Here is a 27,991-nt window from a genome sequence, read left to right as displayed (position 1 = left end):
AATAAACAGCAGTTTGCTTTATTTAGGGAGAATCAGAACAACTCAGCCATTACACTGAACATGTTGGCTGTTATCAATACAGGAAGAGTGAAAATAGTTGAACAGTGGTACATTAAAACATTTGTACGGCAACACGAGCGGCTTAATTACCCACAAACCATTGGTGCAACAGGAGACTTGGTACAGATCCTCAACGTGTGGCGCTCCTTGAACTTTTACTGCTGCGGCGCAGATTCTCCAGCTCTCTGTGAGCGGCCATCACCTTACGACTAGAGACAGAAAGCAGAGTGATGACTGGAATATGTTGAATGTACACTACCGGTCAAAAGTTTTAGAACACCCCAATTTTTCCAGTTTTTTATTGAAATTCAAGCAGTTCAAGTCAAATGAACAGCTTGAAAGGGTCCAAAGGTAAGTGGTGAACTGCCAGAGGTAAATAAAAAAAGGTAAGCTTAACCAAAACTGGAAAATAATGTACATTTCAGAATTATACAAGTAGGCCTTTTTCAGGGAACAAGAAATGGGTTAACAACTTAACTCTATGGAGTCTTGGGCTATTTTGTCCATTTTTGAATTCTTTTCATGTCTTTGTAAGTCATTTTGTGTCTTTTTTTTGGTAATTTTGTGTCTTCTTAGTCATTTTGTGTCTTTTTTTTTGTCATTTTGTGTTTTTTTTGTCATTTTGTGTCTTTTTTTTTGTCATTTTGTGTCTTTTTTTAGTCCTTTAGTCAAACATAAAATGTGATTTTGAATCTTTTTTTTACTTTAAAAACACTATCATGCTCAATCAAGAAGTTTAAATGTTGCAAATGTGCATTAATTTCAGAGTACACTGAGACATTAAACTGCATCATTTTCAATTAAATTCTGGAAAAGTTGGTGTGTTCTAAAACTTTTGACCAGTAGTGTAGTTAGCCAAAATGTTGAACAGTTTCAGTCGGCTGTGGCAGTAAAATGCAACATTTTATCTACTTTGTTGGGCCAATTTCTTATTTTTATACACTACCGGTCAAAAGTTTTAGAACACTCACAACTTTTCCAGAATTTTATTGAAAATGATGCAGTTTAATGTCTCAGTGTACTCTGAAATTTATGCATATAACAAATAAACAACTGAAGTTAAAAAAGAAATCATAGAATCAATTTAGAAAGGAAAATGTATTCTAAACTGTTGACTCATGGAAGTAGCACCTTAACAGATAGAACAGCTGAACACACTCGATGGAAATCAAATATTCTTCAGAAAGTTCTTCCCAACTCTGTTGCAGAAGTTCCCTTAAATGTGGAGCAACTTGTAGGTTGTAAGTGATCAAGAAAAGTTAGGAGTTTTACCAACTTAAATCACTGTTTTAGGCCAAAAAATACAAGTTGGCTTTTTTGCAGTGCAGTCGTAGTAGCCACTAAGAATAGCTCATTAATGTGTAGGGGATTTTAGTACTTCTACACCTTTAAATATTCTGGTTATTGCTCATTTCAAGTCACTGATGAAAATCAGGTTGTAGCTTGCAGTCTAGCTAACTGTTTCTGATGTTTCTCTAAAACAATGTTCCTCTGATGACTTATTGAAACGGGAACATCGATCTGTTAATATCTTTCCAACTGTACAGAATACAAAAATACTTTATTCTTGTCATTTCAATGTTTTTATCAAACTGCATAATGAAAAAAAATTCCTACTCTCATTTAGTTCTCCTACCTGGCACCAATCATCTTCCATACAAATGTCACCGTCTGCCACCTATATATTTTCCACATGTAGATTTGTATTTTTTAATTAAAACATGCTTTTTCTTTAGGATGGACAAGTTAAACAAAGATGTTTTTTTTTTAATCTACTGTTAGACCCAGTGTGTATTAGTTTAATTTGTTGACCAGAGTTTTTCTCCAACCATATTAAAGCTGAATCCTCCTGAACTTAAAAAAAAAAAAAAAAGGTGCCAAGCAGTCTGGAGCTGGCAGAGCTGACTACACCCTCCGGCCAATCAGAGCACAGAGGTGGGTGTGAATAAGATGAAACTGACCAATGAGATTACTGGTCAAAAGTTCAACAGGGAAGAGAGGAGCAGAGCTGAAATCAAAGGCAGGTTAGAAAAAAGGGTAAAGATGCTAAATATCTGAATATTATCGGGCAGTTAAAGACACATTGACTAACTTTAGAGAGGAAAGTTCTCTGATGAGGCCACAGATCAGATCTGTAGCATCTTCAGGACCGTCTGGAGAATCATCTTCCTCCCTCTCCATCTCCTCTTCCTCACTGGATGGAGAGAAAGAATAAAATCAGATGGGGGAAAAATGTGAAGATATGTAGACACAAGACAGTTCCTTTGTTAAATATGTTGATGCCTTCTAAAGGGTAAAAAATTAAAGATGTCTTTCTGATTTCACTGTATGTTAATCAGTAGTTAAAAACATGTAAGCTAATACTTTCCACTGTGCTTGTTTACAACTTCACATCACTCTCGTGGTTACTGTGATATTTAACCCTCTTCCCGTCTCTCTTACGTCAGAAAGATGGTGTTCAGCTGCGAGTCTGACACGTAATCCAGGTTTCCAGATCCAAACGGGTCGCTGGAGTCCCTGGTCTGAGCGTTCAAAGCAGAAGGATCGGCACCTGGGACACCATCAGCATCACACTGTGTGCAACAAAAGTAAATCAACCATTTCTGTAAAGTTAGAAGGTACAAAGTTAAATAAACCTTCAGTATACTGTTTATCACTTTGGTGATGCTCATGTTTTGTTTTTGTTAAAGTTTCAGTAATAAAAAAATAATCTATCTGGCTTCCTTCTACCTTTACTAGTTGCAGTATTTTACCTTAAATACTTAATAAATAGTTACTTTTCTTAAAGCAACGACAATTTTATTTTGCTGCTGGCGCCCCCTGTGGACGACAGCAGAAGTGTTTTCCTGAGCACCACCAGATGCATAGCGATGGCGTGATGGATCTTTTGTGGTGATGTAAGATTAACAGATAACTGAAATATGAAGATAGTGAAACAAAGTGAGCTTAATGTACTACTTACTGCCAAACTTAAAGCTGTTTCACACTAAGCTGGATTTTTGTTGATATTCATATAGACATGAATAAAAACTGATTCTTATGGATTCTTGCACACTGATGAGGAACATTCGTGCAGCGACAACATGCATGTTAAATTGGGGGTCGCGACTCAAAAAGGTTGAGAACTACTGCTCTAGAGGGTTAATAAGTAAATTATTTGTCCAGACACAAGAAGACACCTCTGGATTTCTTTTTTCAGTGTATAAAGGCATCAGTATTACAGTCTCAACAGATACTTGATATTATGAGCATTTAATAAACTGGTCCACTCACTCTGTGTTTCCTCTCCTCTGGGCTGAATCCTCCTGACCGGCTGTCTGAGGATGAAGCACCTTCAGCTCCGTCACTGCTCCCAGCACCACCAGTTAACTCTTCCTCCTTCTTATCACTGGTCCCAGTAACCAGCAGGAGAGCAGCCTCAGCTGCAGCCCTGTTCTCAGTTTGCTCATTTTCAGTTTGATTAGAGTAAGAAGTTAAAACAGGACATTGTTCTACTACTGCTGACTCGACTTCTGTGTCTTTCACTGGTTCCTGAGCTTCTCTGTGTCCCTCCAGTTCCTGCTGCTGCTGGTTCCCAAAGAGCTCCTCCTCCTCCTCCTCCTCTTCCTCCTCCTCTGCAGGTGGCTCTGACTTTGGTTCACCAGTTAGTTCACCTCCACCCTCACCACTCTCTCCCTTTGAGCTGCTCCCATCCGAGTCAGTGACAGCCATGTGGACTTCAGGTTCTGCCCTGTGTGTCGACAAACAATGTCATCTTTAAATCACATTTACTTCTGTTAGTTACTTCTGTTACTTGTCATGTATTTTCGGTTTGGAGTGTGTTTTTCAGTGGCTTCTTCATCGCATCCAGACGTAAAAACAAAGCAGACCAAAAAAAGACACGAAAGAACACAAAATGAGAAGACAGAATAACCAAAAAAACCCCACAGAAGAGACAAAATGACCAAAAAAGACACAAAATGACCATAAAAGACACAACAACAGACACAAAATGACCATAAAAGACACAAAAAAGACATAAATGACCAAAAAAGACACAAAATGACAAAACAACCCACACAAAATAACTAAAAAAAGACACAAAAACTGAGCAAAAAAGATACAAAAGACACAAAAAGACACAAATGACCAAAAAAGACACAAAATGACTTACAAAGACACCAAAAAGACACAAAAGGACACAAAATGAGAAGACAGAATAACCAAAAAAACCCACTGAAGAGACAAAATGACCAAAAAAGACACAAAATGACCATAAAAGACACAACAACAGACACAAAATGACCATAAAAGACACAAAAAAGACATAAATGACCAAAAAAGACACAAAATGACAAAACAACCCACACAAAATAACTAAAAAAAGACACAACAACTGAGCAAAAAAGATACAAAAGACACAAAAAGACACAAATGACCAAAAAAGACACAAAATGACTTACAAAGACACCAAAAAGACATGAAAGGACACAAAATGAGAAGACAGAATAACCAAAAAAACCCACAGAAGAGACAAAATGACCAAAAAAGACACAACAACAGACACAAAATGACCATAAAAGACACAAAAAAGACACAAAATGACAAAACAACCCACACAAAATAACTAAAAAAAGACACAACAACAGACAAAAAAAGATACAAAAGACACAAATGACCAAAAAAGACACAAAATGACTTACAAAGACACGAAAAAGACATGAAAAGGATTCAAAAATGGACAAAATAGCCCCAGACTCCATAGAGTTCAAATGTTCCTGCAGCACCGGAGGTTTCAGATTCAGGATTGAGACCATCATAGGTCCAAGTTTCTAGGACGTAGCCTGTGTTATTGCAAAAAAACATGCTTCCGGAGCAGAAAGATATGAAATTGGTTGCAATCTGTTGCTTCACCACCAGATGCCACTAAATCCTACACACCGCTCCTTTAACACTAGTTTAGATTCCTCACTACATTATTTTGTGTGCTTGCTTGCAAAAGCACACTAATTGTTAATTCGTGGGCTTATTCTTATTCTTACGTTTCTTCCGTATCAATTTTTGGTCAACTATTCCTCCCAGAGTTTTGGCCACACATACACAAAAAAGGTATCAAATCGACCAGCTCGCCCATGACAAGTGTGCTATGACTTTTCTAAGGGTTTTGACAAACGGTTTTCAAAATATTGGGGAAAAACACGTCAAAAAATCCCCCCAATGTAACCCTATGGAGAGTCTTAGTTTAATCCCCGGCCCTTTTGATAAACCACGAGAATGACGGTCCAGAGGCAAGCACACAATCAAAATTTCTTTAGAAATGTTCTAGTTCTGACCTGTCGTCCTCTCCACAGCTGCTGGACTGATGTTCTACCGCTGCCTCGTCCTGCTCTGTGACGCTGCTCACTGGGATGGACGGTGAAGGTTGAACCTCTTCCTGAGCCTCGTGGTCCTCTGTGTTAGTACAGATCTGCCTCACAACTCTCTCTGCTCCATTGTGTCCATTTTCTCGTTTCTGTGTCTGTAAAAAGTGACTCCTCTCCCTCTCTGTCAGACCACACATACCCATCCTTCTCTTCTTTTTGGCCGGTCCTCCTGCTGCTGCTGCCTCTTTTGTCATTTCCTTGACATCAGCCATGTGAACATTGCTAGATTCTTCTTGGCTGGCTTTTTGTTTTTTCTCCAGATTACACTGAGAGTTCTCCTTTGAACTCAGTTGCTCCTCCAAAGCAGCTCCATCTGTGGAAAAATAGTTTTAGATTCTTGATATTTAAACAATAAACATTTCCACAACATTTAATTAAATCATGTCTCATAGACAAATGGGCAGACAGGCTAACTGCAGGGGATTAACATGTGTATTGCATGGCAATTAACTGAACTGGTTCCCAATCTACGGTTCTATTGTTTCTTTGAAGATTATGTGTCTCACTGCTTTGCAATGTCTGGTTCCTGTATGTTAATCTCATTAAGACGCTACTTCACCTGTAACTTCCTCCTCTCTTTGATCATGTAAGGCTGAAATGTTGTATATAAGGAAGAAAGTTTACTTTGAGAGAGAGATTGCTGAGACTCTCTCCGTGTACACGTAACTAAAAGCACTGATTGATCACACCGGCTCATTACATTTTTCTTAAATATCTTGGGAAGAAACTGCATCTACACATCACCCTCTTCAGAGACCGGCAGGAAGACCTGGACTGGATCGGTGCATGTTTGAGATGCTGATCCGTTTCCTTCCCCAACAGTCAAATCCTCCTTTTGGTTCTCAGCATGTTCTCTGAAGCTCTCCGGCTGAGAATCATTGTTGGGATTAGTGACGGTCATCTCTTCTTGCTCTTCAGAAGCTTTAACGGTCACATTTTTTAAGTTATCACTTGTTGCTTCTGCATTTTTTTCTTCTGTGTCAGGATCTAGTTTGGACTCTTCTGCTGCCTCAAACTGTTCAGTTGAAACTGTCGTAGATTCCTGGAGAGGAGACTGGTGGCGCTGCAGCAGTGTGGCATCCACTGCTGGATTATTTCCTTCAGTGTCCTGAAAAAAATAGACTGATTTTTTATTTATTGAATTGACAACTATTACTATGCACAAGGAACTTAATTGGTTATTGGTCAAAGACAGACTATTGTACTCACTGCTAATTGTTATTAGAAATATATCTGTCTTAAAAGCACCTTCTATTTTGTTTAAAAACCTTGCTTTTAGTGCAGAGAGTCATAAATATATCAGCAGACATGCAGCTGTAGGTAACTTTACATTACTTAAAGCAAGATCTAACGCCATCAAGCACACATTTCTGTTTAGAGGTATGAAAGAATGGAATTCACTGCCTAAAAATATCAAACTCACCACTAACATAAAGCAATTCAAAATATTAATAAAACAGTATTTATCAAAATAAGAAAACATGGTATATTTATATGTATGTAGTATATTTCTATAGATATATGATATGTGTTATTATAATGTATATGCTGCAGAAGGAATGTGTATATATAACATATGTATTATGTGTTAGTAGATTTTGTAATGATGTATACATATATGTAGAAATGTGTGTAATATGGATTAATATGTGAATAATTTTTGTTTTGTTTTATTTTTTATTTTTATTATGTTTTGTGTTTTTAACTGTATATTTGATACTGTTGGACCCCAGGAAGAATAGCTGTGGCTTTGCTGCAGCTAATGGGGATCTTAATAATAAACTAATAAACTAATAAACAATTTGGCTTAATTAGATGTAAATGTAGATTCTGTAATTCCAAATTACCTGTTGATGAAGAGTAGCCTGAACATTATCAGGCTCTGAGATTTCATCAGTGGGACATTCCCTCTTCCTGGACCGGAGCGAGCGAGGCTGGGCTGGAGCTACGCTTTCTTAACACACAAGGATAAACGCAATAAAGGAAAGATGCTAAAGACAACTGGTCAATTTTGTGATTTTGGGCTATTTTATTTCCATGTCTTTATCATGCTAGTGGGAAAGAGAACATCCAAAATACACATTTAGGTGTCTATTCTACCACACTTTGTTCATTTACGTTTGTAGGTTTCTCCTACATCCATCAAAAATTGGCTTTATGTCTCATTTGCATATTTAAACATACATTTTTTTTTTAAAATGACGCTATTCACCTGTTATGTCTGGCAACATATATATAATTGCACAATCCACATATGTAAAGGCCTTTTTCTTAAAATGAGTTATTCTTCCCATAATCTGAGCCAGAAATCTCCACTTCAGTAGCACTAAAAGGAAACAAAACTTTCATTCCTATCTGTATTCTGTAGGTTTTGCAGAGAGGTTTGTTTATATATTATTTATAGCCTGTTTTATACAGCATTGTATTGCTAAAACATGATTTATTTATTTATTTTGGGGGGGGGGGGGGGGGGGGGGGGGGGGGGGGTTGAACACTTAAAATGATCATATTAATGACAAAGTGGAGCAATTATATATCTAGTTTATATAGTGGAAATTATCATTTAGTTTTGAAAATGTAGGTCTTTCAAAAAAAAAAAAAAAACAGTAGCACATGAAAGTTAGCCCATGTTATATTATAAATAAGTTAATAGCATCTCCTTTACCACTGCTTTTCATCTTTGCTTTTCCTTTTCTCATCTCTCTTCCTGAAGGATAAAAAGAAGTGAAGTCAACGAACACAACAACACAGCAGGAAAAAATAAAGTCTTACTGTAACATAAATAGTTATCATTGTTAGTTATATTGTGATGGTTAGCTTATAGCCAACTAACAACATTTAAGATAGTTAGTAGGCAGCTAGCTAAAATCAACTACTAAAGAAAGTTCAGATATGACTCTAGTACTGGATGTTATTGCTGATGTTCAAATTACTAATAAATGATCACAGCATCTGAAACATAAATATATATATATATAAACACTTTACTTATATATATATATATATATATATATATATATATATATATATATGATTTGAACACTACCTGAACCTGGGCTTGAGGCGAAGCTGTTTAGTCTGTCACGACAGTTTTTTTTTTTTTACGTGAGTAATGGGTGTGTTTCGTCTAGCCGTAAAGCGCTACGTGCGTTGCCATGGAGATGCAATGTAGGAAGTAAATTCCACAGCGCACCGTTCTTGTTTTGACCATTATAGACTGTATCTAAATGGTTTTGACAGCTCGAACTAAACGTTACATTACATCTGCCGGCTTCTACATGTTCTGACTTTTTTTTTTACTGTCGATTCTGAACAATTTTCGACTTAAATAACCGACAAACGACTGGTTGTAACGTTAACACCACGGTCCGAGGAGCTGACCAGGTAAACAGCCTGCCTTACCTTCATTAGCTGGGTGAGAATTAATTGTATGTTGTGCAACATTAGCTCAGGAGTTAACTCCATACAAGACAGTTTGAATTATGGCATAAATTGGCACTAAGTGGCTATTAAAGTCAGCGCTGACTGTGTATATACCAAGGTTATTATAGTTAACGAAAACTAGAATTGAAAAAACATTTTCGTTAACTGAAATAAAAATAAAAACTAGAGTTTTTAAAAAAACGATAACTAACTGAAACTGTATTGTGTGGTTACAAAACTAACTAAAACTAACTAAAATTATAGTGAAAATGTCCTTAGTTTTCGTTTTTTCATTCATAATTCAGTGTTTCTATTTGAACATGCAACACATGGTGAATATGTTTACTGAGACTGGGATGTTTACACTAGAACCAAAATACAAAACACCAGAACTGTAAGAGTTAATAACCTTATTGGGGCTGAGATGATAAACCAAAGGAAATGAAGGAAACATTTATTATGACCTCTTTGAATCTGGCACCCAACACATAGACCATTACAAAAAAACTAAAACTAACACTAAAACTAATAAAAACTAAACTAAAACTAAGCATTTTCAAAAAATAAAAACTAAACTAAAACTAGAAAACTCACTCTAAAAACTAACTAAAACTAACTGAATTTGAAAACAAAAATTCACAACGAAATTAAAACTACAAAACTATTATAACCTTGGTATATACAGTATATACAGAGTACTCTGTGGACGTCTCCACCTGGAAACTTCTTGTCTGTACCGTGTACTGGATGTTAAAGTGTACCGTGTACTGGATGTTAAAGTGTAAAAATGCAGTGATTAGTCCACTGTAAAGCTCCTTTCACAACAGACAGAAAACCCACTTACATCTGGCTTTTGTCTTTAGTGGTTTTTTAGTGGTTTTTATCCCCTGGGAGAAAGTTTTGTACATTTTAAAGTGAAATGCATGAATCTGGTAGCAGTATCACTGACCTATCAACTTAAACCCCTCTTTCTTGTTTCTTGTTGATTTTAATGCCTGGTACAACTAAAGGTGCATTTGTTTGGACAAATATAATGATAACAACAAACGTAGCTGGTAAGAGTTTAATTTAAGAGCTGATATCTAGACATTTTCCATGTTTTTTTTACTAAGTGGCTATTAAAGTCAGTGCTGACTGTGTATATACAGTATATACAGTGTACTCTGTCTCTCCACCTTGAAACTTCTTGTCTGTACCGTGTACTGGATGTTAAAGTGTAAAAATGCAGTGATTAGTCCACTGTAAAGCTCCTTTCACAACAGACAGAAAACCCACTTACATCTGGCTTTTGTCTTTAGTGGTCAATGTCAAAGTATTAGCAAAAAAAATTGACATTACTATTTATTTTTTTATCCCCTGGGAGAAAGTTTTGTACATTTTAAAGTGAAATGCATGAATCTGGTAGCAGTATCCCTGACCTATCGACTTAACTTACCTCTTTCTTGTTTCTTATTGATTTTAATGCTTGGTACAACTACAGGTGCATTTGTTTGGACAAATATAATGATAACAACAAAATAGCTCGTAAGAGTTTAATTTAATCTGTCGCTGCTCCCAACCTTTGGAACAATTTACCTTTGCACATCAGGCAGGCCTCCTCACTGTCCGCTTACACTGGCTTTTAACTCAACATGAGCCTTTGCTCTGTTTTATTTTTTGTTTTTATTTGTTCTTTGTGGCTTTTTAAAATTAAGATTAATTTTAAAATTGAGATGAATTTTAAAACCCACTTTTATTTACTGTTTTTTTGTTTTACCCAGCATGAGACTCGCTTTGTTTTAGTTGTTTTTGCTTGTTCTTTATTTTTATTGTTTTTATTGTTTTTATTGTTGGTCTGTCCTGCCATGTACAGCACTTTGTATCAGCTAACGCTGTCTTAAAGGGCTCTATAGATAAAGTTGATTTGATTTGATTTAAGAGCTGATATCTAGACATTTTCCATGTTTTTTTTTACTAAGTGGCTATTAAAGTCAGCGCTGACTGTGTACAGGTGAACCAGCAGCGCTAACACACTATCAGTTATAGACACGTTCATCACCTTTCTCACACTTTCCACTGACTCAACAGATTCAACCCCTACAATAATAAATAATAGTCTGGTTCATTACTCAATAACAAATGATAGTCTGGTTCATTACATACTGTCTATGCACTTTATGTGTTTTTTATGCACACTGTTCATTGCACCTTATTTGTTTCATAGCACCAACATTTTTATACTGTATATTCATATTTATTCTGCACTGGAATTCTATTCTACTCCTTAATACATACTCCTTCTTTTGACACTTTATTTTTTATTGTATTTTTATTGTATTTTTATATTTTATTGCTTGAAGTATGCCTAGGTTGTTCTTTTTATTTAATTTAATCTATCTATCTATCTATCTATCTATCTATCTATATAAGAGTTTAATTTAACCGCTGATATCTACACATTTTCCATGGTTTTCTTGAAAATTATTTTGGTTTTTATCAAGAAAACCATGGAAAATGTCTAGATATCAGCTCTTAAATTTAACTTTTATGAGCCATTTGCTGTTATTATTATATTTGTCCAAACAAATGTATCTTTAGTTGTACCAGGCATTAAAATGAACAAGAAATTGAAGAAAACAAGGGTGATCTAATATTTTTTTCCATGACTGTACACTGAAAAAACAAAATAGTTGATAGTTGTTTCATTTGGTAACACCTAAATTAATTAAGTTCTTTCAAATTAATGTATTAAGTTAGATTAACACAACTGATTTTAAATTAATTTGAAAGAACTTAATTCATTTAGGTATTACCAAATGAAACAATTCAATTAAGTTGGTTCTTTTTTTGGTCATTTTGTGTCTTTTCTGGCCATTTTGTGTCTTTTTTTGGTCATTTTGTGTCTTTTTTGGTCATTTTGTGTCTTTTTTTGGTCATTTTGTGTCTTTTTTGGTCATTTTGTGTCTGTCTGTCTGTCTGTCTGTCTGTCTGTCTGTCTGTCTATCTATCTATCTATCTATCTATCTATCTATCTATCTATCTATCTATCTATCTATCTATCTATCTATCTATCTATCTATCTATCTATCTATCTATCTATCTATCTATCTATCTATCTATCTATCTATCTCAACTTCCAGGTAGTAGCAGCCCATGAGTCGCAGTAGGAACCCCCCTCCCCGGGGTCAGGGGGCAGCGCGAGCCAAGCAGGTAACACCCGTCATGTTTCATAATGGAATGTGCGACTATTGTTATTATGTCAACAACAGGTATGATTCAGCAGCTCTCTCCCTGTCTTTCCTCGCTGTGTCTCAGATGGGGCTGCTGCTTGACCTGTCCCCGGATGGAGGGATGGATGATGAAGGAAATGATGAAGAGCTGGAGGCAGAGCTGCTGAATCTGGTGGGAGGAGGTGGAGGGAGGCCACAGGGGAAGAAAGGTGAAGGCAAAGGTGAGAGAGAGTAAATTCTTTCCTTGATCTGATTCACAGACAAATCTTTTGTCCCTCATGTCAAAGCATATCCAACCCCTCCCAGTGATGTGCTACTCACATTTGTATTTGTTTACACTAGTGTAGTGCCCGTAGGAAGTATGTATTCTTACATTACATGCCACACTACAACGTCTGCAACTCCATAAAACACTTACTTTTCATAAGGTACTCACATCATCCAGCAAATACACATTAAACATTGATATTTGCTGGAAACTATTAGAATATTACTGGAAAATCGAACCTTGTAGCCACTTTAAAACTCCTAAAGATAGCTAGGCTAAATGGACTTCAGATGAGATGAGTCAGGCGTGGGAATCCAGAGTGGATTGTGTTACTGACCAGGTGTAGGCCTATCACATAATGGGGCGGAGCTACACGAAAAGGCGTCCAATCGGAAACAGTGCAATGCTGCAACACGTCCTACGTAAATAATGATATTTTAAAAAATGAATTCAAAAATCTTCAAAATCGAGGATGCACACCTTTGTGCCATGCGCAAGCCACATACGAAATCTGAGGTCAGTCTGACTAACGGCCAGCGAAAATGCCCTACACACACACACACACACACACACACACACACACACGCACACACATACACACACACACACACACACACACACACACACACTTCTTGCTTTTATAGATAGATCTTCAGTTTGTCTTTTTATACTATCCGTGATAATAATCCCTGCACTGTTTACTTTTTATTCAGCTTACATTTGCACTCCCTCCATTAGCACTTACTCAGTTTTCTCTTTCTGTCTCAGATGATGTTCCTGTGCTGAACCTTTATTATGCTGTGTATGATTTTGTGCTGCTTGGTGTGTATTTGTGTGCGTACAGTTCCTGTTCCCATGGCTGATATAGAGCGAATGGCAGCTCTCTGTATGAAAGATCTGGATAATGACGAAATGGACGATGAAGATTTGGATGATGATGAAGATTTGCTGGTAATACACTTACATGTCCCTCCTACTGCTGAAACAGTTAATGGGTTAATTGATTACTTATCTAACAGAAAAAATAATTCTGAACAATTTTGATTATCAATTAGTCGTGCCAGTCTTTTTCTCCTTCTTTTTTTTTTCAAGCAAAAATGACAACCATTGGCTAGTTCCAGCCTCTACAATGTGCTGAATTTGCTGCTTTTCTTTGTCATATATGATAGTAAAATTAATATGTGTGGGGGTTTTGAACAAAACAAGCAATATAGTGATATAGTCTAGACGGAATTGTCACTTGTGAAAGTGAGGAGCATTTATGGGTTCAAGTCGGGAACCGGCCTACTTTACTTATTTCAAGGGTGCTGAATCCAAAAAAAATGGTTCCCAAGCGAAATTTTGAGTTTTTGACTCTCATTTGCATATCAAAAGACAAAAAGTTTTTTTGTAAGTAGGAAATCAAAGATGAGGAAATTAAGTTTCTATATCTATAGCCTAGAGTCAAAGCAAGTGTCTCTTGTATATATCAGTGTCTTTTATATATATATATATATATATATATATATATATGCAAAATACCAACTTTTAAGGTGAAATTAAGCATTATTTGTGTCATTTTTTAAGGCCGACATAAATATTCAATCAATATTACTTTTAAATGTTCCAGTTGGTATTTTGCATATATATATATACATAAAAAGACACTGAGCCTCCACTATATCCTTGCTCTGACTCTAGACTATAGATCCAGAAACTTAATTTCCTCATCTTTGATTGCCTACTTACAAAAAAACTAAGGGGAAATGGTCCAATGACTGAGCAAGATGGGCAATTGGCCATTTGATACAAATTAGAAGGTCAAACACTCAAAATTTTGCTTGGGAACCATTTTTTTTAGACTCAGCACCCTTGAGATATGTAAGGTAGGCCGGTTCCTGACTTGTACCCATAAATGCTCCTCCCTTCTTATAGAAGGCGTTTTTTCTGAAATCCGTCTAGACTATTAATAGATACTGAAGTTTCGCTGTTAAATTTTTTTTGAAATTTTTTTTTATCCTTCCTGTGTCTCCACCCATAGGCAGAACTGAATGAGGTTTTAGAGGATGAAGAGGATGAAGCTCCTGCTCCCACTCCTCCTGCCGTCACACCAACTGCTCCCAGAGTGAGCGTCACCTCCCACTCCAGTCCTCCTGCTGCTCCCACTGGTGCAACTGGTTTGGAGTCTCGCCTCCTGGAGCGAGCTGAAATGTACAAGACGGCCGTCTCCAACGCCAAGGCTGCAGGGGAGACGAGCAAAGTCCGAAGATATGATCGAGGGTTGAAGGTAAAATAGAGCAGGAAAAACACCAAACACAACCTCAATACAAGCTGATCCATTCATTAGAGTTCATTTTTAAATGTATAAATGTCTGTTATACATACACTACCGGTCAAAAGTTTTAGAACACCCCAATTTTTCCAGTTTTTTATTGAAATTCAAGCAGTTCAAGTCAAATGAACAGCTTGAAAGGGTCCAAAGGTAAGTGGTGAACTGCCAGAGGTAAATAAAAAAAGGTAAGCTGAACCAAAACTGAAAAATAATGTACATTTCAGAATTATACAAGTAGGCCTTTTTCAGGGAACAAGAAATGGGTTAACAACTTAACTCTATGGAGTCTTGGGCTATTTTGTCCATTTTTGAATTCTTTTCATGTCTTTGTAAGTCATTTTGTGTCTTTTTTTGGTAATTTTGTGTCTTTTTTTTGGTCATTTTGTGTCTTTTTTTAGTCCTTTAGTCCAACATAAAATGTGATTTTGAATCTTTTTTTAACTTTCAAAACACTATCATGCTCAATAAAGAATTTTAAATGTTGCAAATGTGCATTAATTTCAGAGTACACTGAGACATTAAACTGCATCATTTTCAATTAAATTCTGGAAAAATTGGGGTGTTCTAAAACTTTTGACCAGTAGTGTATATCTTATATTGATATTCAGCCTAAATATATCGGGATTTGACTTTTGGTCCATATCGCCCAGCCCTACATGCACAGTTCTTCTCTGTGATGTTAAAAGCACATGCTCATGATCTTTTCTTCTTTAACTCTAGACGCTGCAGTCCATGTTGACATCTGTCAGAAAAGGAAAACCAGTCAACGAGGAGGAGATCCCGCCTCCCGTAGCTCTGGGTGGAAAGCTCAGCGTCACAGCCGAGTCTCAACCAATCAGGGAAGCAGAACCGCCAGAGCCCGCGCTGATACCGCCTCCTCCCGTTAATCAGAAACCTTTAAGGGACGCTCCGCCGACGGCTCCTAATACGAAGCCGCTCCATCTGACTGTTCCCCAGAAGCCGACTGCTGCCGTCACCCCGGAAACACCCGCCATCTCCCCCCTCACCCCGGGTCAACCTGATGCTCATCACTCAGGTAAACACACCTGATACTGTTGTAGAAAATCTTTAAAGAAAAACACTTGACGAACAGATAGATTCGAATCACAGCCTTGTGCGGGATTTATTTAGCAGATATTAAAAACAGATGATAACACATCCAACGGTCAGAACAACTCTGAGAGACAACACCCAGTTTCTCTCTTTTTACTTTGCAGGTTGGTGTGTCATTGTTTCTGTGTAATTAAGGGTCAACGTCCTGTCATTTCCTGTCATGAAAAACACTTAAGATATAAGAGCACACTTGGGATTTCCCAAATCCGAGCTGTTCATATCTCAATCAAGCAGAAGTTTCCTGTAAAGAGACTGTGACTGTTGGTCAGATTTCTGTGTTTATCAAAACATATTTAATGCATATTTAAACTGCTATGTGTCAGATATTCTAATACATCTTCAAATTAATTCTACGACAATACAACACAGAGTACTCTTTGGACGTCTCTCCACCTGGAAACTTCTTGTCTGTACCGTGCACTGGATGTTAAAGTGTACCGTGTACTGGATGTTAAAGTGTACCGTGTACTGGATGTTAAAGTGTACCGTGTACTGGATGATAAAGTGTAAAAATGCAGTGATTAGTCCACTGTAAAGCTCCTTTCATGACAGACAGAAAACCCACTTACATCTGGCTTTTGTCTTTAGTGGTTAATGTTACAATCAGCATTCATTACCAGTAGAGCAGCACAGTATTAGAAAAAAAATTGACATTACTATTTATTTTTTATCCCCTGGGAGAAAGTTGTGTACATTTTTTTTTTTAAACTTAAATTTTATTTCAATTTTTGCAGCATATACAAACATATATATACAAATTCACATTTAGTCTGCTGTTTTTCATTTGTGATCTGCTTAATACAGCATTAAAGCATATACATCAAGTCAAATATGTATAAATGACATAGTTAAACCAAAGTAACACAAACAAACAATAAGTAATTAAATAATAAACTGTGTTAATGGAAATAAATCAAATTAAATTAAGTGAAATAATGTAAAATAAAATAAAGGTAACATGAGATTATTGCATTAGTATGGTCATGGCAGGTCTCCATCTGTTAACAAATATATCTTTTTGAAGCCTCAAGCAGTAAGTTATTTGTTCCATGTGATAAATTTCCCAGACCTTCTCAATCCACATATTGTATGTTGGAGGATCGGGTTTTAACCATTTAACAGTGATACATTTAAGAGCTGAAATCAGTAATATTTGTAAAAGGTATTTTTTCCCCCTTCCAGCTATGTAATTTGGTATGAGTCCAAACATTACCATCTTGGGATCTTTATTAAAACTTTTCTGGAATACATTTCCAAGTGCATCAAAAACCTCATCCCAGAATTTTTTCAGTTTAGGGCATGTCCAAAATATATGAATATGGTTACCAATGTATGTACCACAACTTCTCCAGCATTTATCTGAGTGTGTGAGCCCCATTTTAAATATGATTGCTGGTGTCCTAAAGAATCTGATTATAATCTTCCACCTGAATTCCTGCCATGTGTTCGAGTTAGTTACTTTGTGTGCTTCAGTACATATTTCCTCCCATCCATCTTGCTGTATACCTATGTTCATTTCGTTTTCCCATTTTTCTTTAATCTGAAGAGTTTCATTGGAATTCATATCTAAAAATATTTTGTAAAAATGGCCAATAAGTTTCTTATTATCTTTACCAATTTGTAATTTTTTCAAGAATTCTTCAATTGGGGTGGGCTCTAGGATTTTAATCCATTCTTTATGCTTTGTTACGAAGTCCCTTAGTTGTAAATACCTAAAAAAGTCTGTTTTGGGGAGTGTAAATTCCAATCTTAACTGTTCAAATGATTTGAAACACCCATCTTTATGAAGTTGGTGTAGATTTGTAAGTCCGTGCTCAGACCACTTTCTAAATCCTGAGTCCATCTGAGAGGGGACAAAACCATTTATAAAACCAATGTTGGTTAATGCTGAAATTGCTTTAGGCAGTCCATAAGTTAGTTTTATTTTCCTCCAAATCTTCAATGTGGTCCTAGTCCACTCGCTCATTTGAGTCTCACCAAGCGTAATATCTGAGAAAGGCAAAGTCTGTAAGGGTCGCTGGCATGTGCTTTTCTCAATGTCTAGCCACCTTGTACACATGGAGTCTTGCAGCCATGCTATTAGGGGTCTCAACTGCGCAGCCCAGAAATACAGCCTGAAGTTCGGGAGTTTGAGACCCCCATGTGATTTGGATAGCTGAAGTATTTTTAGTCTAACCCTAGGGCGCTTTGATTGCCATATAAATTTTGAAATCAGCTTGTCTAGTTTATCAAATGTAGATTTAGGAATGTCCACAGGCAACATCTGAAATGGATAGAGTAGTTTGGGTAGAACATTCATTCGTATGCACTCGATGCGGCCTGTCATGGATAAGGGAAGCGATGACCATCTGTCCAAATCTTTACTAATGTTCTGTATTATGGTTCTGTAATTCACATCAAATAAGTTTTCCAAAAGTGGGGGGATTTTGATGCCAAGGTATTTAATTCCATCTTTGGGCCATTTAAACCCACTCCTGACCTTGACAGTTTGAGAAATTGTGTTATCTATATCCAAGGCCATTGTTTTGTCGATATTAACTTTATATCCTGAAAAATAACCAAATGCGGAGATAGTGTCCTTTAGACGTGGGATTGTTATTGTAGGTTCCACTAAATACAGGAGCACGTCATCTGCATATAATGAAAGCTTATGTTGTTCCCCATTTATTGTCAGTCCCTTTATGTTATTATCATCCCTTATAAGCTGTGCTAATGGTTCAATACTTAAGTCAAACAATAGAGGTGAAAGAGAGCATCCCTGTCTACATCCTCGCTCCAGGATGAATCTGTCTGATAAAAACCCGTTCACTTTAACAGCAGCTTGTGGATTGGAGTATAAAATTTGTATCCACTTGATGAATTTAGGGCCGAATTGGAATCGTTTCAATGTTTGAAAAAGGTATTGCCAAGATACTCTGTCGAACGCTTTCTGGGCATCCAGTGATAATAGCATTGCTTCCTTCCCTTTAGTCTCTGGATGGGTCATCAAGTTTAACAATCTTCTAATATTGTCACCGTAGTATCTTCCAATAATGAATCCCGTCTGATCTGGGTGAATAATGTTTGTTATAATTTTATTAACTCGCCTTGCTAATATGGATGTTAATATGCGTAGATCTGTATTCAGCAAGGATATTGGCCTATATGATTCACATTTGGTAGGGTCCTTTCCTTCTTTATGTATTACAACTATTGTCGCTTCCCTCCAAGAGGGGGCCATAGTTCCAGATTGGAGTGCATAGTGGTAAGCTTTTAGCAGCAAGGGTGTCACTATCATTTTAAATGTTTTGTAAAATTCATTGATATATCCGTCTGGTCCAGGGCTTTTACCATTTTTTAATGTAGAGATGGCCTGTAATATTTCCGATTCTTTGATAGGTTCATCTATTTCCTTTGCCACCGGCTCTGACAGCTGTTTTAGATTAATATCTTTCAAAAATTGTGCCAGTTCTTTATCATCAGTGCAGGTGTCTGTATTTGTGTATAAGGATTTATAAAATTCAGCAAACGACCCTGCAATTTCATCCGGTTTTGTGACTGTTAAATTACTAGACTTTAATTTGTGTACTATATTAGAGGATTGTTGTTTTTTAAGTCTTAAAGCCAATAGTCTACTTGCTCTGTTGCCGTTTTCGTAATATTTCTGCTTAGTGAACCTTAAATTACCTTCAGTCTTTTCCGTAGTCAGACTATTTAGATCTCTGCGTGCTTGTTTGAGTTCCTTGAGCAAACTGGGGGTTAGTGTTCTTTTGTGTTGTCGTTCCAATTGTATTATTTTATGTTCCAGTTCACGCTGTTTTGATATCCTGTCTTTTTTTTTTGCACTTGCAAATGAGATGATGCGCCCTCTAATGTATGCCTTAGCACAGTCCCATATGGTGAGGGGGGATATTTCAGGAGAGATGTTCATAACAAGATAGTCCTTTATCTCATTTATAATGAAAGTAGTAAATTCCCTGTCATTTAAAAGTGATGCATTTAGTCTCCACTGTTTGGTCATTAATCTACGTCCTATGTCCCATGATATTGCAAGAGGTGCATGATCTGATATTGTTATTGGCAAAATCTTGACATCCTCTACCCTATGTAGCTCTGCTTTCGGGGTGAAAAAAAGATCAATTCTTGAATAGGACAAATGTCTGTGGGAGTAAAAAGTAAAATCTCTACCTTTAGGGAATTTAGTTCTCCAAACGTCCACTAATCCTGACTCGTTCGACAGGTGTTTGAGTATTTTACTCATTCGAGAAATAGGTGTTTTTGATGGCGGTTGTCTATCCATATGTTGCGACATGACACAATTAAAATCCCCTCCCATTAGTAGAATACCAGAGCTGTGTTGTAATATTGTGGCAAAGACTGAAGTTGTGTACATTTTAAAGTGAAATGCATGAATCTGGTAGCAGTATCCCTGACCTATCATCTTGAATCCCCAAGGCCGACCGATCCATTGAGCATCCAAATAATAATAATAATAATAACATCCAAATATTCTGTTCTGGGCCTCCCTAGACTCTACCGTCATGGGCAAAAGCTATTAGACCATTGTTTTCTTTCTTGTTTCTTGTTCATTTTAATACCTGGTACAACTAAAGGTAAATTTGTTTGGACGAATATAATGATAACAACAAAAATAGCTCATAAGAGTTTAATTTTAGAGCTGATATCTAGACATTTTCCATGGTTTTCTTGATAATAACCAAAAACATTATCAAGAAAACCATGGAAAATGTCTAGATATCAGCTCTAAGATTAAACCCTAATGAGCTATTTTTGTTGTTATCATTATATTTGTCCAAAGAAATGTACTAGGCATTAAAATGATCAAGTAATTGAAGAACACAATGGTGGTGTAATAGTTTTTCCATGACTGTAGGTAAAGGGAAACACTGAATTAGTCCTAGAAGATGAGAACTGTGCAAGTTTTCCTTTTCTATCAAGCATGACGTGTTTGAGTTAATTTGCCTGACTTGACATTACACATCCTGCAGTGTGACTATTGTGCATGAGCACATTGCAGTCTCGATGCTTAAACGATCTCTTGTGCAGCCAGAATTCCTGGGACCAATGACTCTGCAGTAGTGACGGGTATTTATGGGCTCCTGCTGCTCTCTGCAGTGATAGAAACATGACACCCGGGCAGGAAACACTTATTTCAGCCTTTTTCTGGCGTGATGTTAGGACTCAAATACTGTCTGTCTCCATCCGGCATAGAAGAATACGTTACCAATCAGTTTGCAAGAGAGACTGAATAAGTAACAGATATAAAGAACAGGAAATCACTGTGACATTTTCATTGACCTTCATGCTGTTTTCTCCATATATATCTTTATTGGGTTGTCAGGACATAATACATATTCAATCAGAAAAGGTGCAATTCACCCATTTTCCCCCTTTTAGAACAACCCCCCGCCCCCCGAACCAGAGAGTTACATTCACATAAAATAAGCAAAAAACAATAAATAGTAATGATAATGAGAAAATACAACTCTCTCCCCCTCAAAGAAAAACAGGAGGGGTGATCAGTAGCCAAATAAACAATGATAAAAAACAAAAAATAAAAGTAAAAATATACATATATACATACATTCATATACATACACATAAAACCAAACAAATAATAATAATAATAATACTAAATAAATAAATAAATAAAATAAAAAGGGACATTTAGAGGAGATATACAGAATGCTTGGAAAAAACAAACAAAATAGCTATAACAATTTGTATATGTTGTGCTTAGAGTTTGACCACCAAATCAGTATACTAAAAACAATTACTGGCCATTTAAAAGTTATATCAATTTATCTTAATTAGAACCATCTATGTTAATCATCTAACGATGAAATAGACTCAATTAGGGAAAGAATGGGATTCCAAATTTGATAAAAGTTGTCGGAGCACCTCCTAATACTGTACTTGATTTTTTCTAAGTGTAGAAATGACATTAGATCCTTTAGCCAAGAGTTAGGGGAGGGAGGAGTCTTATCCTTCCAATGAAGTAAGATATGTCTGCGGGCAACCAGAGATGCAAAAGCAATTGAGTTGTTCATGCTGTTTTCTAAAACTTACCAACCCTGTTTTCCGGCACATTCTTCATGTCAAATGTGACACAACAGGGAAAAAACAGAAAGGTTTGCTCGTCTACTGGCTATAAAAAAAGAGCCTGATTTTAGATGGTTTTCCCATGCTTAAAAAAACAACAACACATTGTTTACGCAAAACATTTTGGTGGGAAAATACGCTCTTCTGTGACAGTCGTCATAGCAACCTCAAGCTAGAGCTGTCTCCCAGCTACCCCTTCCCAAAAATGGAGAAAAGAAAGGCAGAATTTATTAACCTGTTGAAAAACTTTATTTTGATATTTAAATCAGAAGGATGCAAATAGAAAAGAGGCATACGATTTTTATTTATTTTTTATTTAATAAATTAATGACATTGATGTGTTTTTTATTTGAAATTTGATTTTGCATGTCTGCACTATTTAGTTATATATTGTATGTTTATAAGCGTTGCTGGTTCCATATTTAATGTTAAAGCAAAACATGTTTGGTATAAGGGTCAGTGACAAATAAGGGTTGGCAAGATGTCAAATGGTGTAACCACAAAAAATTATAAATATTAAATACTTCATCCACCTACATTGTATTTATGTGGACTTATACATATAATTACTTCATTTTAAAAAACATCAAATTATTTATTTTATTAGTTTTTCTACATTTACACATTTCGTCAGTATTGAGCAGAACAAATTCTAAATACAACACATTTTTTTCCAAAAGTTTTGACAAATTATGTAAAAATGTGTTATATACCATAGTGTTGCAATGTAAACGTGGATTGTATTTTTTCTCATTTTAGTTCACATTTATTTCCCTGTATATAATCAGATTTTTATGGGGAAAAAGTTACTGGTTACACCAACTGACACTGGGTTAGATCACGTCATTGACCCACATATTAAAAGGTTTATTTGTTCAATGTTGGCCCGCGATTTTATTCAAGTTTTAAATTTTGGCCCATTGTGTATTTCAGCTATTCTCAACCTTGGGGTCGGGACCCCAATTGGGGTCGCGAGATGATTTCTGGGGGTCGCCAAATAATTTAGGAAGTCAGCTCTGTCCCCACTGTGTTAAAGTGTTCATGTGTTAATGTGTTTTAGTCTTTTTGGTAATTTCATGTCTTTTTTTGGTCATTTTGTGAAAAGACACAAAATGACCAAAAAAAATTTTTTTGGTCATTTTGTGTCTTTTTTTGATCATTTTTTGGTCATTTTGTGTCTTTTTTGGTCATTTTGTGGTCAATTTGTGTCTTTTTTGGTCATTTTGTTTATTTTTTTTGGTCATTTTGTGTCTTTTTTGGTCATTTTGTGGTCAATTTGTGTCTTTTTGGTCATTTTGTTTCCTTTTTTTGGTCATTTTGTGTCTTTTTTGGTCATTTTTTTTCTTTTTTGGGTCATTTTGGGTCTTTTTTTGGTCATTTTGGGTCTTTTTTGGTCATTTTGTTTCTTTTTTGGGTGATCTGAACTGTGCGTGAAATTGTGTTCAGTGAGCGGGGGTCTCAGACAACATGCATGTTAAATTGGGGGTCACGACTCAAAAAGGTTGAGAACTACTGGTGTATTTGAGTTTGACACCCCTGTTTTAAACCAACAAGTCTTTTTGTTTTCCCTTCTCTCAGAGCTGAAGCAGGCCGTGCTGTCCAGGCAGAGGGAGTATAAGATAGCGGCCATAAACGCCAAACAGAGCGGCGACATCGACCTGGCCAAGCAGCTCTACCTCACCGCCAAGGTAACACAACCAGCGTCAGCGTTACCACATGATGTTTCTGTAGGTGTATATATAGAAAAAGTCAATGCTAATAGAGTTGATTTCCCCTCATGCAGAAGCTGGACGTGGTGGTGGAGGCTCTGGACAGAGACGGACCAGTAGATCTGAGCTCACTTCCTCCTCCTCCTGGTCAGTTTATTCACTTTAAAGAAAGACTTAACACATGTGTTTTTACTTGTTCTTTGATTACTCGTGCACCAAAGCCTGATTACTTCCCAGAAAAGCTTTCACTCTGATTCCTTCATGCAAAAAAGTGGTATCAGTGCATTATTGTACTCTGCACTATTCTGCTGCATTTCACTAAACAAATTATGTTTTCTTGGTTTTTTTTTTAATAATGTAGATGTAAGATCCTGTAAATCATCATGGTGAGAAACCTTCTCAAAATAATCACTTAGTATCTCAAAGTCGTGAGTCAGTATCTTCTAATGAGATTTTTCATTATTTTGAAATACTTTAATTATAATTTCTTACAGGACCTTTTTTTCATTACAAGTTTTTTACAGGTGGAAATTGGCTTGCACCATATAATAAGAAGGATTTTTAGTTTTGGGCCTTTTTTTAGAGATGTCTGTGATTGTTTTTCTGATGATGTATAAACACAAAGACTTTTCAATGAACCTTTACTTAATCAGGTAACAATTCCTACTAATGTCTGATCATCCACAGGAGACGTAGTAGCAGAGCACTCTGCTCCTCCTCCTCAGTCTGCCTCTAAACCTGCCGCCCCCGCTGCACCTGCACCTCCACCTGCACCTGCACCTGCCCAGGTGGCCACTGCCGGTAAGCCTCCCATAGCCCTGACGCTTTAGATCAGACCTGGGCATTGGGCGGCCCGCGGGCCACATCCGGCCCGTTGGCTGTCCTTGTCCGGCCCGCGTGAGGTTACCCAGAAATTAGAAATCAATATCAGTGCTTTTATTTTGAAAAAAAATAGCAAACATTAGCATTAGCACTAGAGCTAACAAGCACTTTTACTATAGTTAAGACAACAAATATAGCCACTAATATGTATGACAGAATAAAATAAACTTTAACAAACCTTGTGTCCTGTCAGTCAGCCACTATAGAAGCCTTTTGATACTTTATATCAACTTTATATGAATTACTACGCACTCGTTATTATTTCCCGTATGTTTTTTCATTTAACCGTTCTACCGGTTATTTCCTGTCACTACCTTTCAAAATTAAAGCACCCGTTTCACACTGGACGGCACCTTTTAAAAATAAAAGCATCACAACATTGAAAAAACACCTAGAAAATGTACAAACATGAAAAACAAGCTATATAATACAAAAACAACAATAGGAACCTTGCTAAAGGTCATTTACAGTTGTGTTTAAAATAAATGTTAAAGTGATATAGTGATTGGAGTATTTACTACTTTTTACTGCTATACTTGATTTACTCCACATTAACAGTCTCATCATAACATGTATTCCTATCAGTAGCAGCTCAAAACCAGATAATTTACTGTATTTTATAAAGCGATTACATTAATATTGAGCAGAATTTAGTTCAGAGTTTTGGTCCGGCCCCTGCAACCTTCGTGGTGTTGGTCATGTGGCCCCTTGGGAAAATTAATTGCCCACCCCTGCTTTAGATGATAAAAATGATTTATGTTGCCACTAAAAAACTAAAATGTGTGTGTGTGTGTGTAGACCTGCCTGCTCCCAGCTCGTTGGCTGAAGCTCTGCAGCAGAGGATGGACATCTACAAGTCAGCAGCAGAGGGAGCCAAGAGCAAAGGAGAAGACCGGAAGGCTCGCATGCACCAGCGCATCGTCAAGGTACACACTAACCACTTTAACCCAATTAAAGCCTGTCGTTTTGTAGTATTTGTAGTTTTTTCCACCTATTTTCAGTCTCTTGGACAATTAAATGCATCAGAATACATGTGGGAGTGTTGCAATGCAACATGAGACTTTTCCAGAACTTTGAAATCATCACCAAAAAAAGACAAAAAATGACCAAAAAGGACACACAATTTCCAAAAAAAGACACAAATTATTTAAAAAAAACACAGAATTACCCAAAAAAGACACAAAATTACCAAAAAAGACACAGAATTACCAAATAAAGACACAAAATTAACAAAAAAAAGACACAAAATTAACAAAAAAGACACAAAATTATTAAAAAAGACTAAAAAAATACTATTTTCAAAGTGAGATATTTTTTATTTTTTATATTTTTTATTTTTATTTTGTGAGAGCATTATCATACAGTGCTTACTTTCAGACAATAGACAATAGTATTTCTGCCACTCACAATCAAGGTTTTTTGTTTACAAAACAAGAAACAAGATACAGAAAGTTAAACGTTTTACATTTGAGAACTTTGAACAAACTGGGAAAGGTAGACATACACTACCGGTCAAAAGTTTTAGAACACCCCAATTTTTCCAGAATGTTATTGAAAATGATGCAGTTTAATGTCTCAGTGTACTCTGAAATTATAACAAATAAACAATTGAAGTTAAAAAATAAATCATAGAATCAGTTTAGAAAGGAAAATGTATTCTAAACTGTTGACTCATGGAAGTAGCACCTTAACAGATAGAACAGCTGAACACACTCAATGGAAATCAAATATTCTTCAGAAAGTTCTTCCCAACTCTGTTGCAGAAGTTCCCTTAAATGTGGAGCAACTTGTAGGTTGTAAGTGATCAAGAAAAGTTGGGACACCTGTAGGAATTGGTAGCAACTTAGAAACTTTCAATGCTTGATCAACCTCCGTTGCTGCAGAACTGCTTTAAGTTGTTAACCCATTTCTTGTTCCCTTTAAAAGGCCTTTTTCTATTATTATGAAATGTACATTATTTTCCAGTTTTGGTTCAGCTTACCTTTTTTTATTTACCTCTGGCAGTTCACCACTTACCTTTGGACCCTTTCAAGCTGTTCATTTGACTTGAACTGCTTGAATTTCAATAAAAAAAATAGAAAAATTGTGGTGTTCTAAAACTTTTGACCGGTAGTGTATGTAAAAGAGCAAATAGAAAAAAGAAAAGGAAATTATCCACCATGGAGTTTCAAAATGAAGTATAAGTAATACAAACTAATCATTAGACCCAATAAAACATAGTACAATGTTACAGTACAAAACAGCATTACAGGGTCATCCTGACAGAACTTCTGTCTGTTCCACATTAACATATTTAACCCACTTGGACCACAGTTTAACACATTTATCTTTCTGAAGGCGAAGGGAGAAGGCAATCCTCTCCATAAGATAAATGTCATTTACTATATATATATATACACTACTGGTCAAAAGTTTTAGAACACACCAACTTTTCCAGAATTTAATTGAAAATGATGCAGTTTAATGTCTCAGTGTACTCTGAAATTAATGCACATTTGCAACATTTAAAATTCTTTATTGAGCATGATAGTGTTTTGAAAGTAAAAAAAAGATTCAAAATCACATTTTATGTTGGACTAAAGGACAAAAAAAAGACAAAATGACCAAAAAAAGACACAAAATGACAAAAAAAGACACCAAAAAACACAAAATGACTAAAAAAAGACACAAAATGATCCAAAAAAAGACACAAAATGACAAAAAAAGACACAAAATGACTTACAAAGACATGAAAAGAATTCAGAAATGGACAAAATAGCCCAAGACTCCATAGAGTTAAGTTGTTAACCCATTTCTTGTTCCCTGAAAAAGGCCTACTTGTATAATTCTGAAATGTACATTATTTTCCAGTTTTGGTTAAGCTTACCTTTTTTTATTTACCTCTGGCAGTTCACCACTTACCTTTGGACCCTTTCAAGCTGTTCATTTGACTTGAACTGCTTGAATTTCAATAAAAAACTGGAAAAATTGGGGTGTTCTAAAACTTTTGACCGGTAGTGTATATATATATATATATATATATATATATATATATATATACCGATCCACTCCTGCACTGTAGGTGGCTCAGGGTGCAACCAACGCCTCGTGAGTGCTTTTTTACCAGCAGTTAAAGCCAAATATTTTTATTTCATTATTTAATGCATACTTACTGCTGAAACTAGATGTGATTCTGCATTAGATATTCTCAAAGATGAAGCTATTTGTGGTGCACCTCGTGTCCCCGGCTCTGTGCTGCTGTGTGACTCACTTTGTTTTGACTGTAACTAGTACTACTGTTGCTTATTAACCTACCAGAATAATCTGCAAAACAGTCGATCTTTTCTCCAAAAAAGAAATAAGAAACCTTTAATTATCAGTAGATTTGGCCGAGGAAGGGTGACTAACAAATCAAATGCACTTCAAAGTGCTTTATAACAGTTACAATGTTAAAAATAGTATTTAGTAGTCAAAACTATTTGGAGCTGCAACTAATGATCATTTTCATTGTTGATTAATCCGTCATTTATTTT

At 36.2% G+C, this 27,991-nt stretch overlaps 2 protein-coding genes across 2 annotated transcripts in view; one reads left to right on the top strand and one right to left on the bottom strand.

Moving 5' to 3' along the window:
* Nucleotides 1–10: 10 nt before the first annotated feature.
* Nucleotides 11–7,395, bottom strand: LOC131982621 (FK506-binding protein 5-like). Its single transcript, XM_059347182.1, has 7 exons — nt 7,310–7,395; nt 6,207–6,570; nt 5,373–5,775; nt 3,334–3,790; nt 2,503–2,633; nt 2,153–2,254; nt 11–269 (listed from the first exon to the last, which is right to left on the bottom strand). Exons 2-7 carry the CDS (start codon nt 6,361–6,363, stop codon nt 191–193), a joined length of 1,329 nt encoding a protein of 442 aa, XP_059203165.1. The 5' UTR covers nt 6,364–6,570; nt 7,310–7,395; the 3' UTR covers nt 11–190.
* A 1,184-nt stretch (nt 7,396–8,579) lies between these two features.
* Nucleotides 8,580–27,991, top strand: part of cc2d1a (coiled-coil and C2 domain containing 1A) — a 41,142-nt gene continuing 21,730 nt past the window's right edge. Inside the window, exons 1-10 of the mRNA XM_059349084.1 lie at nt 8,580–8,846; nt 12,005–12,074; nt 12,180–12,315; nt 13,207–13,313; nt 14,383–14,628; nt 15,394–15,709; nt 23,467–23,576; nt 23,672–23,744; nt 24,285–24,398; nt 25,278–25,405. Of these exons, the coding sequence (XP_059205067.1) occupies nt 12,018–12,074; nt 12,180–12,315; nt 13,207–13,313; nt 14,383–14,628; nt 15,394–15,709; nt 23,467–23,576; nt 23,672–23,744; nt 24,285–24,398; nt 25,278–25,405 (1,287 nt within the window). The 5' untranslated portion in view covers nt 8,580–8,846; nt 12,005–12,017. The remainder of the gene's footprint in view (nt 8,847–12,004; nt 12,075–12,179; nt 12,316–13,206; nt 13,314–14,382; nt 14,629–15,393; nt 15,710–23,466; nt 23,577–23,671; nt 23,745–24,284; nt 24,399–25,277; nt 25,406–27,991) is intronic.

This window comes from Centropristis striata, chromosome 1 (assembly GCF_030273125.1).
Source record: "Centropristis striata isolate RG_2023a ecotype Rhode Island chromosome 1, C.striata_1.0, whole genome shotgun sequence".
In the NCBI taxonomy this organism is placed as follows: Eukaryota; Metazoa; Chordata; class Actinopteri; order Perciformes; family Serranidae; genus Centropristis; species Centropristis striata.
The sequence above is the reverse complement of the archived record's forward strand: the minus strand, read 5'-3'. Positions and strand labels throughout refer to the sequence as shown.

What these genes read in the sequence shown, in the direction of transcription:
- LOC131982621 (XM_059347182.1), bottom strand. Translation starts at nt 6,363, where the DNA reads ATGACCGTCACTAATCCCAACAATGATTCTCAGCCGGAGAGCTTCAGA. An exon ending in AGCTGTGGAGAGGACGACAG is followed by an intron (nt 3,791 to 5,372) that starts GTCAGAACTAGA and finishes GTCGACACACAG; the next exon opens with GGCAGAACCTGAAGTCCACA. An exon ending in CAGAGGAGAGGAAACACAGA is followed by an intron (nt 2,634 to 3,333) that starts GTGAGTGGACCA and finishes TGTTGCACACAG; the next exon opens with TGTGATGCTGATGGTGTCCC.